The sequence below is a fragment of the Haplochromis burtoni genome, unplaced genomic scaffold, assembly GCF_018398535.1.
Source record: "Haplochromis burtoni strain Fernald_Lab_line unplaced genomic scaffold, NCSU_Asbu1 Contig_483, whole genome shotgun sequence".
Lineage (NCBI taxonomy): Eukaryota > Metazoa > Chordata > Actinopteri > Cichliformes > Cichlidae > Haplochromis > Haplochromis burtoni.
In genome coordinates this window covers 157107-172789 of record NW_024582844.1, presented here as the reverse complement: position 1 = coordinate 172789, position 15683 = coordinate 157107, and the positions used below count along the sequence as shown (strand labels likewise).

Sequence of the window (15683 nt, the reverse complement as noted above, 5' to 3'; positions counted from 1 at the left end):
TTTTCTATTCTTATTTGACTCTTGGTCCCAAGTAAAGTCTCTCTTTTCTATTCTTTTCTATTCTTACTTGACTCTGAGCCTCGTCTTTGAGTCTTTGAGGTTGCTCCGTTTTCCTTCCCTGACCTTCATTTTCCTGCGCTATCCTGCAGGTTGATCGTGAGTAAGAAGGAGAGGATGCTGGTGAAGGGAACCGGTTTTCACGTGGATCTTTTAATCATCGTGGTGGTAGGCGGAGTCTCGGCTCTGTTCGGCCTGCCCTGGCTGTCGGCCGCCACAGTTCGGTCTGTGACTCACACCAATGCCCTGACCGTCATGAGTAAAGCCGTTGCCCCTGGAGACAAGCCTCGCATCCAGGAGGTGAAGGAGCAGAGGGTGACGGGCTTCTTGGTGGCGTTTCTAGTAGGTACGACTACCGTAGAGCGTATCAGTGCCGCTTCTGCTGCTCGCAGTGTGCTGCTGCGACGTCTGACCTGCTGTCTGCTCTGTCAGGTCTGTCCATCGTCATCGGCGAAGTTCTGCGTCAGATCCCGCTGGCAGTCCTGTTCGGGATCTTCCTCTACATGGGTGTGATGTCCCTGAATGGGATCCAGCTCACTGAGCGACTCATCTTGCTGCTGATGCCCCCAAAATACCACCCCAACCACAACTACGTCCGCAAGGTCAGTCATTCCCTGTGGCTCACAAACACTGCAGGGAAAACTGCATGCTGATGCAGGTATTGCCGGCGTGTCTGCTCACGGGTGCCGGTTTAGCTCACTGCGTTGAGCGGGCGCCCAGTAGTTATGAACAGATTATGTACAAACAGACGAAAATATCCAAACTGTAACCAGCTTTGTGCAGACAGTCATACTCGATTAATAAAGGTACAAAATAATTTCACATCTATAAACTCTGTCAAACAAATCCAGATAGTCTGATAATTCTCAGCTGAGCCACAGGTTTGACCTCCGACTGTTGGAACGAGCAAACAACAGCGAGAGCGGTCAGTATTATACTGTAGGTGATCAGAGTGGGTGTGTACTCAGCTTTATGAGGCAAACACAACAGGATATAGAAACCTGGACGTTCCCCCCGCTGTCACAGACGAATCCTTCAGGTGAGCTTCCAGGTCAAGCTTCAGCCTCCGACGTCGGCGCTATCGGTCTGAACCGCCGTACCAACTTCTCACCTGTCCTCTGCTGTCTCACAGGTGCGGACTTTGAGGATGCACCTTTTCACTCTCGTCCAGCTGACATGTCTGGCTCTGCTGTGGGTCGTCATGGCGACAGCGGCAGCGCTGGCCTTCCCCTTCATGCTGCTGCTGACCATCCCCGTGAGGATGCTGCTGCTGCCCCGCCTCTTCTCCCGCCGAGAGCTGCAGAGCGTGAGTCACACGATCTGATCGCTGAACCCAACCTACACATAAACGGCACATCTTCAACCAGAATTCTCTCAGCAGCCAATCAGATTTCAGGCTGATGATAAAAATACTTTTATTGGTTGTTAGAGTTTTAATGCACTGAGCTGTGATAACAACACAGGTAGCACTCACCTGCAGAGGCGGTGTGACGTTGTTAACCACTTCTGCTCCAAACTTAAAGCTTTCAGCTCCATTAAAACATTTGCGCCATCGTCCTGACCTTTGACCTCTGCTCCTGCAGCTAGACGCTGATGACGTGGAGCCCACTCTGGAGGAGAAGGAGGGGCAGGACGAGTACTCCCAGCTGCAGATGCCTGTGTGAGCGGGAACTGCGTGGTGATTGGTGGCTCCGCCCCACTGTAGCGTTTCAAGTTTCGTACGCCTGGGTTTCTGTTCGCAGAGCGTCTTCCTGTTGTAAAGCTTGCACTAACAGTTCTCTGTCAGTAAACACGAGTATTATCCTCCAAACCAGTCTGTGTGTCTTTTATTGTACGCGGCATGATTTCCGTTATCTTACCTGAGCAGCTTCAGGTGAACGTCACACTGAGATGCAGCGAGCACAGATGTATGATTTAGGTAAACGGGGGTGGGTTGTCACTAGGCACGGTAGAGGGCGGTGTGGGGTTCTGCTGATATCATTCTGTACTGTATTTAAATCCCACACTGATTCAGTTTTTCACTTGCTAGCTAAAGCCATATGGTAGCTAGCTTAGAATCCTTATTCAAAGGTCAGCTCGGTCCAGAGATATTTGTGGGTGTCTTTGCTGGCAGAATGGTTTGTGTTGAGCTGTGCACCGACAGCCGGGCTGATGAAGTACGGCTTGGTTGTGTTGTCTGCCAGCTGTACCCCTGGTGATCCGGAGAATTCGGACAGAGTTGCTACCTCAGTAAGTTTCCTTACCTGGATGTTGGAGCATGCATCAGTGATGGAGTTCACCATTGTTGTCATGCTCACACTGACCTGCTCACTGTTACACTGCGGTCAAAAAGTCGTTAAAAGTTTAAATTACGAGAATAATATAAAAAATGAGCTTGAACACGGTCATTCAACATAAGAAAGAAGCTATATTGCACATAAACAGTATTACACAGGATGCCATCGGCTGATCAGCTCCAGGTAGAAACTGCTGTCTCTGCTCTGATGCTCCTGTATTGTTTGCCTCACAGCTGCAGTGTGAACAGATTATGAACGTGCTGTGACGAGTCTTTGATATTTACTGCTTTTCTGAGACGGCGAGAGCGGTGCGATTCGTCGAGAGCGGGTAAAGACCACCCGAGTCTCAGTCTCAGCTGGAAAATCACATGGAGGCAGCAGCACAGGATGCTCTCCATAGAACATGGATAGGAGGATGCCAGTCGCCCCCGGGGTCTGTCTGAGGGACAGAAGATAAACACATATACCAGTCCGCAGTAGTATCTGTGCTAGTTCTTTTATTTTGATAGTCCTTCTGTCTCGCTGGTTACCTGATGTGTGTATACTGTGTGAGTGTCCTTTGTCATGTGGTACCTGTGTGGTTCCTGAATTCAGGATGACTTTTTTCTCCCTGCTGCTTTACCCGAGTTTTTATGCAGTGACGTTTCATCATCAAAGCTGTTTCCTGAGTTCTAGTTCAGTCTGCAGAGTCATGCATTTTGGCTCGCAGGTGGTTTTCATCCCTAAACCGTGTGAAAGAAAGAAAACATTATCCAGTACCACTTTTTACTGGGACCCCACAGGACAGGGCCCACTGTGGGTCCGAGTGTTGTTCATGGTAAGCACTTTGTTAATTGTGGAAAGGAGAAGGCACTTTGATTTAACGAAGGAACGAAGGCTGTTTCAGTCTGACGGCCTAATGATTTAAAGCAGACGTTGAGAGATCAGAGATCAGAGGTCAAAGGTCAAAGGTTTCTCTTTTATTCAGACTTGTCACGGCTGTCACAGGGTGGCAGGTAGGGCACACCTGTACAGGTCACATTAGCTCAAAGCTAAAGTGAAGAGTTTGTGTTGGCGCCGTTTTCTGGAACCAGGTGTGTCAGGTGTTCCTCTGCCTGGTGCATCTCACACAGCTGGAGCTCCAGCAAAAAGAAGTCAGCCTTTGCATCCACTTACAGCACCTGCCCCGTCCCCTCCTGACTCACCTGGTCGCCATGGTAACATCTCTCCCTCCACGTCACAATGAATCCGTCAGAGCGTGTCGGAGAAACCCGAGCAGGCGTGGAGGCTCGCAGTCACCCGATCCGAACCGCTGCTGAATGTTTGATGGAGGCTGTCAGCAGGCACACCTGAGCAGGTAGAAGCTTCGAGCTGCAGGTCGAAGTAGGAACACCTGAGCAGGTAGCAACTGGGTCGGGACGCTGCAAGGCTTCGGCAGGCAGGTAATGGCTCTTTAGCTCTCTCACTCTTTCCCTTCTGTATATGTCGATCCTGCCGCTACCCACCTGTGTGACATCATCAGGTACAGGGTCACCAGTGTCCCATGAAAACCTCATATCTGTGAGGGGCTCACATCAAGTGGTTCTGGCCTGCTGATGTAATAACAGGCACGTCGTGGCAGGTCGAGGCATTCGAACCGTCTGTGGAGATGTTCGCGCCGATGGCCTGAAACTCAAACGTGTTTCTATTTGGTTTTATTTTGACCTGAAGCAGACGCGTTTTATTTTGACCTGAAGCAGATGCGTTTCTATTTGTTTTTTAGTTTGACGTGAAGCAGACGCGTTTCTATTTGGTTTTATTTTGACATGAAGCAGATGCGTTTTATTTTGATATGAAGCAGACGCGTTTCTATTTGGTTTTTAGTTTGACCTGAAGCAGACGCGTTTCTATTTGGTTTCATTTTGACCTGAAGCAGACGTGTTTCTATTTTGACCTGAAGCAGACGTGTTTCTATTTGGTTTTATTTTGACCTGAAGCAAACGTGTTTCTATTTGGTTTTAATTTGACCTGAAGCAGACGTGTTTCTATTTGGTTTTATTTTGACAGAAGCAGATGCGTTTCTATTTGTTTTCATTTTGACCTGAAGCAGACGTTTTTTTTGACGTGAAGCAGACGTGTTTCTATTTGGTTTTATTTTGAACTGAAGCAGACATGTTTCTATTTTGACCTGAAGTAGACGTGTTTCTATTTGGTTTTAATTTGACCTGAAGCAGACGCATTTTATTTTGACCTGAAGCAGACGTGTTTCTATTTGGTTTTAATTTTGAACTGAAGCAGACATGTTTCTATTTTGACCTGAAGTAGACGTGTTTCTATTTGGTTTTAATTTGACCTGAAGCAGACGCTATTTTATTTTGACCTGAAGCAGACGTGTTTCTATTTGGTTTTATTTTGACTGAAGCAGACATGTTTCTATTTTGACCTGAAGCAGACGTGTTTCTATTTGGTTTTAATTTGACCTGAAGCACACGTGTTTCTATTTGTTTTTTTTGACCTGAAGCAGACGCGTTTCTATTTGGTTTTATTTTGACCTGAAGCAGACGTGTTTCTATTTTGACCTGAAGCAGACGTGTTTCTATTTTGACTGAAGCAGACGTGTTTCTATTTGGTTTTATTTGACCTGAAGCAGATGTGTTTCTATTTTTGACTGAAGCAGACGCGTTTCTATTTGGTTTTATTTTGACCTGAAGCAGACGGTTTCTATTTGTTTTTTATTTTGGCCTGAAGCAGACGTGTTTCTATTTTGAGCTGAAGCAGACGTGTTTCTATTTGGTTTTAATTTGAAACCTGAAGCAGAGTGTTTCTATTTGGTTGGTTTATTTTGACCTGAAGCAGACGCGTTTCTATTTGGTTTTATTTTGACGTGAAGCAGACGTGTTTCTATTTTGACCTGAAGCACGTGTTTCTATTTGGTTTTATTTTGACCTGAAGCAGACGCGTTTCTATTTTGACCTGAAGCAGACGCGTTTCTATTTGGTTTTATTTTGACCTGAAGCAGATGTGTTTCTATTTGGTTATATTTGGACCTGAAGCAGATGTGTTTCTATTTGGGGGTTTTTTGACGTGAAGCAGACTCGTTTCTATTTGGTTTTATTTTGACGCCTCCGGGATTTCCGGGTTCTTATCGGGGTGGTACCGCAGCGCCAGCTTCCTGACATCACACGCAGGTGTTAGTATTCACGTGCTGAGGTCAGAGAGTCTAGCTCTGCCCTCTGATTTTATTAGCAGCGCCATTAGTGCACAAGCTGAACGTCACGCTCGTATCTTAATTTCTATTTGTGTTTTAGTTTGACCTGAAGCAGACGTGTTTCTATTTGTTTTTATTTTGACGTGAAGCAGACGTGTTTCTATTTGGTTTATTTTGACGTGAAGCAGACATGTTTCTATTTGGTTTTATTTTGACGTGAAGCAGACGTTTCTATTTGGTTTTATTTTGACGTGAAGCAGACGATTTCTATTTGGTTTTATTTTGACGTGAAGCAGACATGTTTCTATTTGGTTTTATTTTGACGTGAAGCAGACATGTTTCTATTTGGTTTTATTTTGACGTGAAGCAGACGCTTTTCTATTTGGTTTTATTTTGACGTGAAGGAGACATGTTTCTATTTGGTTTTATTTTGACGTGAAGGAGATGTTTCTATTTGGTTTTATTTTGACGTGAAGCAGACATGTTTCTATTTGGTTTTATTTTGACGTGAAGCAGACATGTTTCTATTTGGTTTTATTTTGACGTGAAGCAGACGCTTTTCTATTTGGTTTTATTTTGACGTGAAGGAGACATGTTTCTATTTGGTTTATTTTGACGTGAAGCAGACGCGTTTCTATTTGGTTTTATTTTGACGTGAAGGAGACATGTTTCTATTTGGTATTTTGACGTGAAGCAGACGCGTTTCTATTTGGTTTTATTTTGACGTGAAGGAGACATGTTTCTATTTGGGTTTTTTTGACGTGAAGCAGACGCGTTTCTATTTGGTTTTATTTTGACGTGAAGGAGACATGTTTCTATTTGCAGCCGAAGTGGTGAGGTTGGGTTTGTGCACTGAACTAATAAAGTGACCACTTTTCTTCTTTCTGTAGAATTTTTACTGTTTCTCTTTGGGCGAACATTTTATTTTTAAATTACATTTTTCTGTTTCTGATTTTTATAGAGCTGCATCTACGTTTGGTTTCATTTCGTCATTTCATCTCATTCGACTCCGTGTTCGGCACATAGCCGACATTGTTTTGTGTGTTTCTGGAGTTTTTTAGTGCGGCAGTAACGACACGTTTATGTTATTTATTTGTTCACTTTCTTCTTCTTCAGTTAAAAGTCAGACACTTTTTTCTGCCTAATAAAAAACCACAGGAACAACGAGCAGGAAACAGTGACCTTTAACCCCGCAGGAAACGTTAAAACGATTCTCACTTTTTCCTCACGTTTTCTCTTCTGATCCATGAACTAATAAACTTTCACTGCTGTCACTAAAAGGTTTTCACTGACCTTTACCCTACGGAGCGTGTTCCCTGGCGTTTATCTTTCCCTGTGACCGCGTGTGTGACACTGTGGTTTGCTCACCTGCGACAGGTGATGGTTTTAGGATGTCTGACGGCAGGCAGCGCGCTCTGTCCACCTCTGGAGAGTCTCTGTATCACATCGTGGGGCTGGAGAAAGGCTGCAGCCATGACGACATCAAGAAGTCGTACAGGTGAGCCTACACCAGCTCCGCCCACGTTTGATGACACGATTTAAGATGCGAGCGTGACGTTCAGCTTGCGCACTAATGGCTCTGCTGATGAAATCAGAGGGCAGAGCTAGACTCTCTGACCTCAGCAAGTGAATACTAACACCTCCGTGTGATGTCAGGAAGCTGGCGCTGCGGTACCACCCCGATAAGAACCCGGACAACCCGGAGGCAGCGGAGAAGTTCAAGGAGCTGAACAGCGCCCACGCCGTCCTGAGTGACCTCACCAAGAGAAACATCTACGATTCATATGGCTCGCTGGGACTCTACGTGGCCCAGCAGTTTGGAGAGGACAACGTCAACACATACTTCATGCTGTCCACCTGGTGGGCCAAGGTGGGGCGGAGCTTCCACTCTAGCTGTGTGAATAGAGGTGGTGTGAGGAGGCGTGAGCTGACGGTGTGTTTGTGTTCAGGGTCTGTTCGTGCTCTGTGGGATCATCACCGGCTTTTACTGCTGTTGCTGTCTCTGCTGCTGCTGCAACTGCTGCTGCGGCAAACTGAAGCCGCCACCCACAGGAGAGGGGGCGGAGCCAGACTACGCCTCCCCCGACGACCTGGAGGAGGAGATCCGCAACGAACCCGAAAATGGTGAGGTGACAGGAAGTGTTTAGCTTTTATTTTGATGTTTGAAGGTGCAGTCAGTCATTTTTAAATAGAAGGAAGTGTAATTACAAATATAATGAGAGCAGGTTTGTGTTTGTGGACACACACCTGGGCTCGTGTGATTAGGCAAAGGATCAACAGCGGGTCTAGGACCCTCCCATAGGGCTTACAGTTTTTTACAGACGCTAGGACACATTTCTCAATACTTAGGTCACTTTTGCAAAACTCCTCACACAGTGAGCACAACAGAAGTCTATGTGGGCTAAACTGAGGACCAGTTATCATTGTTTTGGCACAAAATGCATTCAATGACTTCATCTCTCAAATTTCATGAATTATCTTCTCACTCAGACACAACAACTGCCAAAAACCTTTGTACGTACAGGACATTTTGCATGTGCTTACATACTGTTTTCAAAACTGTTAAACTTATGGCCAAAACAATAACACAATGCAAAACTTAAAAAGACAGCAAAATGCAACAGCAATATTTTATTGAAACATATTTTAAATCTAAAAATGCAGTTTACCCAGCCACAGCTGATTCTCATTGTAGATGAACATCTGCACAGGTGTTACTCCTTCAATCTTTCAACTCCTTCAATTCTGGCAGCCAGAAGATTCTTTCCTAGGTGTGTTGCCCTCGATGACATGAGATGTGATGTGGATGAGAACCTGTGGCCAAATGGAGGAGACCGAGTAGATTAGCATTACTATTGTATGTGTATCAGTGGATGGTGTGTATACAGATTCTTGTATTTTGGGATTACTTAGTGCAAAAAAATAAAATACATAAACAAATATTAACGAATTCTGCATGATGTCTGATTCATTCCAGTAACATATATTGAAATTATAAACAGAGATGTGTCCTTGTTTTACACAAGAAAACACTGTAATGCTACATGTTGTTAGTGTTTTTTAGGTCATTGTTTTGTGGGTGACAAAGTGTGTTTGTCGGCTGTCAACCTTTGCTAGTGTTCTGGAAGAATGAGTTTATTTGAGACCTGAATGAAGTGTTTTGGTAGTTGTGGTGCATTTTGAATGTGAAATGAGCTGCTTTGCCAAGCTGACGGTCAGTTAGGAGGATTGTGTGAAGAGTTTTGCAAAAGTGACCTAAGTATTGAGAAATGTGTCCTAGCGGCTGTAAAATACTGTAACTACCCACCACTCTCCACTGATGGCTCTTAGAGCGGAAGAAGCTTCCCAGATGAAACGTGAACAAGGAAGTGCGAGTCTGTGCGAGCTCTTTAGACCACCACAACCTGCGTGACCGAGAACCTTCGCTGACTTTTGTTGACTTTCTGTTTTTACTGCAGACATCGAGGCTCCGATAGTCCACCAGCCGACGAATGCCAGCGAGAAAACTCAGCTGATTGGCGATGGCCACCGCAGGTACGGGGACACCTACACATGAAGACGGGAAATGCATCACTCCGTCTACGACCGCAAGCTGTAGCCCCACCGTGAAGCGCGGCAGCAGGAAAGCTCCTCCAGTTTAAAGCTTACTCTGAGTTTCTGTTTCTATCTTCCTCCAAGGACAGGAAACCACCAAAGTCCTCCTGTGTGCAACTGTCTCTGTGTTTTAGTGTCCTGTGAGGAGACCATCTTCATCACCTGCTGTTCAGTTATTATTGTAGCTGAAGCAATGCTGTGATTGGTTGTTTTTGGGAAGAAGAGGTGGAGCTTCGGATGTCACATGATGATGTAAATAATGTTTCAGTTTGAAGTTTGTTTCTTTTAATTTGTTGTCATCTGTGAACTCAAATAAACCTGATGACACACCTGTGGTCAAGTCACCTGGAAGCTCCGCCCCTCTCTTTTTGTCCCGATTGTGAATGAGTTTTTTTTTTTTGAGGTTTAAACTGTTTGGACCACCGACATAACACCATATTAGCATCACACAGACTCAAACCCCTGCTAATCATTAACATTCAGATTCCTCGAGTTTCCCTCATCAAACACTTGCTCCGCCTTCTTGGACGCTCTGTTAGTGCAGTGACCTCACAGCAGCCGTATTGTTGGTGATGTCAGTAAAAAGCAAAAGGCTCCAACAGCACAAACCCGGCCCACAGGCCTGGTTCAGGTGAAACTAGCAGCTACAGCTATTTGTGTCACCATCCACCTGTCAGTCACACAGGCCACGCCCCTAATAATGCAGGTAAGTTATACTGGTGTTATGGAGGGTAAAGTATCTATAGACCACAGCAGTGTTAGCTTCAAGCTGTTGATTTTAACACAGGAGTCTATGGGGACAGACTCAGTGCTGCCACCACTGAGTCTGGACGTCAGAGGAACTGCAGGTTTATAGTGCAGGTGAATGACTAATGAGGTGTAACTCGGTACGTCTCTGTCAGCCTCCATATTTCTTCTTTGTTGGTTTCAGCCTTCATATTTCGTGTTGCACGCTAAACAAAACCTCCTGCTCGTCACTCAGACTCGTCTGAAGACCTCCGATCGCTCTGTCCGCACAGCTGATCATTAAAAACCTGCCAGCAGGGGGAGTTGTGGCCTCTTCGGCTGCTCTACAGACTGTGGTGGACTGTCCCTTTAACCAGACCTGTTGTGCTTTATCATCTCCCCTCATTTGTCTCCCTCCCCCTCTCATGCGTCCCCCCTGACCTTTAACATATAAGGGCATGTCTGCACGGTAACAGCTGACGTCTGCCGTCTAAAAACAGTCTGAGAGCTGCTGCAGGCCCCACACACTCACACACTCCTCAGCTGCTCGTGCTCAGCTCCTGTCTCCTCTGGGACACCTCTCTCTGTCCTCGCCGGCGTCTCCCCGGCGTCCTCAGCGTCATGGAGAGTCTGGAGAAGCAGCTCATCTGTCCCATCTGCCTGGAGATGTTCACCAAGCCGGTGGTCATCCTGCCGTGCCAACACAACCTGTGCCGCAAGTGTGCCAACGACGTCTTCCAGGTGAGACACACACACACAGGTGGCAGGATCGTTCAGAATTCATGTTACAGGGTTGTCCTTGAACACACCAAAAACCCGGCTCATTGGTGCGTTCAAGAACAGTTATCCCGTCTGAAATCAGGCAGTTTGAAGGAGGATCATTTGTGTAGTGGTCCAAAGTGTGGCCCACGGGCTGATGGCGGTCGGTGAGGATGTTTTTTTGAGAGCAGGTAAACCTTCAACTCAGCTGCTCTTCCTCCATGAGGCTCTGTGAAAAACAGCCAGTATAAATACACACCTGTACACATGGGGATGTACTGAGTACTCTCTCTATACTATTCATTATAGTTTTTATTACTGGGTGTATGTGCACTCTGAGACTGAAAGGACTCAGCTGTTTACCTCACTTCCTGCCCCATGTGACCACACACACGCACGCACACACACACACGCACACCTCTCGTGTTGCTGTTCGTACCTGTAGATGAAGCTTCTTCTTCTTCCATCTGTAACGGAGCGAAAGTGATTTTATTTCCACAGTGTCTTTTTTTTTTTTTTTTTTAAAGGAAGGAAACCTTCCTCCAAACGGACAGAGCAGTGGAGCCGACAAGGGAAAGCACACGAATAAAATCTGTATAATTACAATATAATTTATTATATTTAAATAGTTAAATGAATTAAAACAACCCTGGCCAAGGGGTAACACAAAAATCAATAAAACACAACATTAAAAGTCCAGTGGCAGCCGCCACGGTATAAAAGTCACAAAGAACTAAAAAAGTCCAGTGAAGTGGTGTAAAAGGGAAACCCAGCGGAGTCCTCGCCTTCCTCTCCGCGTTCCGCGTCCCGGTACGCTGAAGAAAGGGAGGGAGCGGCAGTCACTATTCTTTTCAGGCAGTTTTCATTCAATAAAAGGGGCTAAGTCGAAGACTTACCCCGGGTGGGCAGAGCTCTCAACTCCGCCCGCCGCTTCTTTAAAACTGCAAATCGGCACCAGCTGTCTCGCCGCCTCTGCTCTCCCGCAGTGCACAAGCTGGGCTCTCGTTGCTACTGCCATCCGCCTGTTCGCTCTGCGTCCCTAGTCGCTGGTGCTGTATCGTCCTCCCTGGAACGCCAAGCTCCAACTAGTCTTATGTATCTCAGGCCTCATCTCTTACGCCTCCGTGTCACTTCAGGCTCTCCTGGGTTCCCGTGACACTCATGGGTGCCTTCATGCTTCGGTCCTCTCTTGCCTCTCGGTCGAACTCCTTCCTGTGGTCTGGCAGGCCCTCTTATTGGCCTCTCTGGGATCTCTCGCAGGTGTGATCAGTTTATTATCAGGTAGGGGCGGAGTCTTTCCAGGACAAGTCACCAAATAAATACCATTAAAACATGCAGTAAAACTCATAAAAATAAACCAGTGTACAATATTAAAATATTAAAAAGGTAAAACGCAGCAAAACATGCATAGTAGAAAAACTTAGAAAACTTGTCCCTTTCCACCCCGTGACACATCCAGGTGTTAACCTCTTTATCCAGATCAGGGTGATGGGCGGAGCTTGTTGCTTTACCTGTCGGCCTGTTTGTGTTTCATTGTGCTCTCTGTGCTCTCACTTACAAACGTCTAAAACCTTCCATCAGAAATTCAGTTCACGAACCGTCTTTTCTTTCCTTACCCGTGTGATGCCCCGCCCCCTGCAGGCATCCAACCCGTACCTGTCGACACGGAGTGGCTCCACTGTGACGTCCGGCGGTCGTTTCCGCTGCCCATCCTGCAGACATGAGGTGGTTCTGGACCGACACGGTGTCTATGGCCTGCAGAGGAACCTGCTAGTGGAGAACATCATTGACATGTACAAACAGGGCAGCACCAGGTACACCTGCACTCACCTGTATCACTTTCTGCTGTTGGTTTCTAACATCATAGTGTGATGTTTTATTTATTAAAACATCACACTAGTAAAAACTTCACAGCCTCCGACTGTTCGCACACAGAGCTGTGAGGGATCTTCCAGGAATGGCGACAGTATTTTCTGGAGAACTGATTGGTCAGCAGGCAGTGATGTCATACCCGGAGATCTGTAATCTGGATCTTCACAGCATGTTGCCATGGTGATTTACCCTAAATCAATCAATTTTCCTGTTGACTCCGGGGAGAGCACAGGTCCGCAACAACACCACGCCAACGGACTCTGTTCTGGGTCCACGTCACTCCGGCGGCCTTCAGTGCGCTCGCGACACATCCTCCCCACGTCTGTTTGGGTCTCCCTGCTTTCCTTTTTCCTCGTGGGTTTCAGTCCAGTGCTTGCCTTGCGACGTTGTCGAGTGGTTTGTGGCCTATCCAGCCCCATTTTCTCTTCTTGATGTCCTGACCGACCGGGTTCTGGCTGGTTCTCTTCCACAGGTCTGTGTTTGAGATGTTCTCAGGCCAGGAGAATTTACCCTAAACCCAGGCTTGACCCTGAAGGTAACTGATAAGACGAGGTCCTCCAGTACACTCACATCTCTGCACGCACTCTGGTTGGGCAGCTAAGAACAACACCAAAGGGTCCTTTTTGTTTTTGTTTATTTATTTTTTGTTTGTCATGAGTGATGATATCACCGTGAGGCAGTCACATGATCAGGTGTTGACACTTGAAGCTCCAGTTTCTGCGGCGTCACATCGGAGATGATTTCACAAGAAGCTGAAGCAGCTGAATCATGTTTACAAACAACAGCATGTTCCATAACCATGGAAACAAAACAAACAAGTAAATAAACAAAGAAACAGATCCTTCACCATCAGTGCACTTAGAACTGGAACAACCTTACACTGGTGTCTCTGCCGTGTTGAAACTACAATGTGCAGAAGACGAACTACAACCATTGTTTGAAAAGTTCTTTGAAGAACCACTGAAAGAAAGAAATGGTTCTTCAAAGGTTCTTTGTGGCACCAAAAAAGGTTCTTCTATGGCATCAGTCTAAAGAACCACTTTTGGTTCCAGTTGGCACCTTTATTTTTCTGAGTGTATAGAACCATTTTATAGGATTATATTTGTGCACAGATGTTGGCAGCTGTCAGCGAATAGTTATCAGATATTAAACAAAAAGACATTTTATCCATAACAGCAAATGAACTGAACAACAGAAAATACAAATGCTGTTTATGGTGTCCTCACAACAATGATAAGAAAAATAAACTGGGCCAATATGGCATGTTTGTTAATACAGAGACACACATGTTACTGTGATCTCTGGGCTCCCACTCAGAGACACAGGTCTCCCAGTGTCCAGCATTCAGACCTGAGGACTCATGTGAGAGAAAACCTGCTCACTCAGACATGTAGAGCCAAACACTGTCAATAAGGCCTCTGCAATGTTCTGAAGACAGTTAAACTTGTCAGGTAGTGATGTCCAGCAGGTGAACATGCAGCTCCATGAACACGCACAGCTGTGGAGTCCAGCTGCAAACTTTGACCCCACAGAGTCGAGCTTTTCAGTTCAGTCAGCTCCTCTGTGTTTGTTAATGCAAGACAAATCCAGACAAATGCAGCTGCTCACTAAAGCTTTCTGGTTTGATCAGAAAAGAAAACATTGGTCCAAACACCTGAAAGTCCCAAAAACGCATTGTGAATTCTGTCTCGTGTCTACGGATGTATCCGTGTATCTCCGCGGTGCTGATGCTGCGCTGAGCTGCTGAAGCTTTTGAAGTGTCGGAATGTGGAAATTTCAACATCGCTTGAAAAAACTGCCAGCTAGCAACGTCCCTCTCACCAATAAATTATTTTTAGCCAATTACAAGTTGAATCTGGTAGTTGGGGTTGCTAAGATACCGTCAGGACAGGGTGAGGATGGAGGTGAGGAGGAGGTGAGGAGGAAGAGTCACAACTAATGTGTCTATGCGAGCTAATTTGTGATGTGCACCGCTGGCCCGGCCATTTATCTTTTTAATGCACCTTCTCAGATTAACTCACTGCGTGCCGTGCCATCAATTAACCATTCGTGCCCAGGGTTACCGACCCCTGCTATATATACACAGGCGGGAACAGGCGGGAACATGAGGGAACAGGCGGGAACATGAGGGAACAGGCGGGAACATGAGGGAACGAGGAACAGGTGGCAACACAGCTCGAACTGATTGGGCAAGACAACGAAGTAAAACAGAAAACACTAACATGAGACAAGACCTTCAAAGTAAAACAAGAAATACTTACACAGGACATTCGATGGAAGCAAAACCCAAGAACTAACAAAGACTGATCAAGAAATCAAAGATCAATAATAAAAACACAGTCGCCGACCGATGACCGTGAGAGGCGCTCGGGGACGTTCCTCGCGCTTCTCTGTCAGTCACCGCAGCAACAACAATTCTCCCACAAATAAAAGAAGAGCCGCGGCCTTCAGCCATCAAGGCACTCATTCTATTCTATTCTACTGTATTCTATTCTATTCCAACATGATGAAGATTTTTTTCTGCAACACATGATTAAACAGTAGAACTGATAAATATTACATGTTGATTCATAAAGAGACAGACTGGATGAAATAAGTTTAATTTCCGTTTAAAAGACATTAAATAGATTATAATTCTATTCTGTAGTCTACTAAAGGCGTAGTTAAAAAATGTAAATCTTTACTTTAATGTCATCTTGAACTAAATTTAATTAAAAAACACACTTAATGTCTGTTATGTATTTTTAGTTATTTTTAGATTAAATAAAATAAAGGACCAACCAAAAATATACTTTTATTTAAGTGTAATGCTCACTGAATTTAGTATTTGACGTTTCATTGTTTTAATTAAATGACTTGATTACATTGAATTTCTTGAATTCATTCGGTCATTATTTCACATATTAAAATAAACCTGATTCAACAACATTCATCACGTTACTGACTGAGATGCTTCATCCTAGCAAACAAGCATTTCCTCGTAGTCATTAATAGTTCATCGTTGATGTTTATTCATTGTGTCCTTTAGTTCTGTTGTAACGACCAGATAAGCTGTTCCTGTGTAAACACTGAGGGGGGTCTTTCCTGTGGTGATGTCCAGGCTCTATTTTTATCTGGAGGTCAGCGACACGCAGCAGGACTATTTTAGGTTGTGTGGCTGACACACACACACACACACACACACACACACACACACACACACACACACACACACACACACACACACACACACA

At 45.4% G+C, this 15683-nt stretch overlaps 3 protein-coding genes across 5 annotated transcripts in view; all 3 read left to right on the top strand.

Annotated features, from left to right (window-relative positions):
- Positions 1–1877, top strand: part of slc4a2a (solute carrier family 4 member 2a) — a 37756-nt gene extending 35879 nt beyond the window's left edge. For all 3 annotated transcript variants that reach the window (XM_014341374.2, XM_014341372.2, XM_014341373.2), the window contains exons 19-22: positions 150–403; positions 490–659; positions 1190–1363; positions 1641–1877. In XM_014341374.2, the coding sequence (XP_014196860.1) occupies positions 150–403; positions 490–659; positions 1190–1363; positions 1641–1721 (679 nt within the window). In that variant the 3' untranslated portion in view covers positions 1722–1877. The remainder of the gene's footprint in view (positions 1–149; positions 404–489; positions 660–1189; positions 1364–1640) is intronic.
- Positions 1878–2057: 180 nt separating this feature from the next.
- LOC102306795 (dnaJ homolog subfamily C member 5) lies at positions 2058–10293 on the top strand. The gene is made up of 5 exons (XM_005946398.3): positions 2058–3754; positions 6877–6997; positions 7156–7369; positions 7449–7623; positions 8958–10293. Exons 2-5 carry the CDS (start codon positions 6891–6893, stop codon positions 9053–9055), a joined length of 594 nt encoding a protein of 197 aa, XP_005946460.1. The 5' UTR covers positions 2058–3754; positions 6877–6890; the 3' UTR covers positions 9056–10293.
- A 32-nt stretch (positions 10294–10325) lies between these two features.
- The window catches only part of LOC102290997 (E3 ubiquitin-protein ligase TRIM63), a gene marked incomplete in the record, with an annotated part of 11745 nt that continues 6387 nt past the window's right edge, over positions 10326–15683 (top strand). The window contains 2 exon segments of the mRNA XM_014341377.2: positions 10326–10560; positions 12220–12392. Coding sequence (XP_014196863.1) covers positions 10441–10560; positions 12220–12392 — 293 coding nt within the window.

What these genes read in the sequence shown, in the direction of transcription:
- LOC102306795 (XM_005946398.3), top strand. Translation starts at nt 6,891, where the DNA reads ATGTCTGACGGCAGGCAGCGCGCTCTGTCCACCTCTGGAGAGTCTCTG. An exon ending in GACATCAAGAAGTCGTACAG is followed by an intron (nt 6,998 to 7,155) that starts GTGAGCCTACAC and finishes GTGTGATGTCAG; the next exon opens with GAAGCTGGCGCTGCGGTACC. An exon ending in CCGCAACGAACCCGAAAATG is followed by an intron (nt 7,624 to 8,957) that starts GTGAGGTGACAG and finishes TTTTTACTGCAG; the next exon opens with ACATCGAGGCTCCGATAGTC.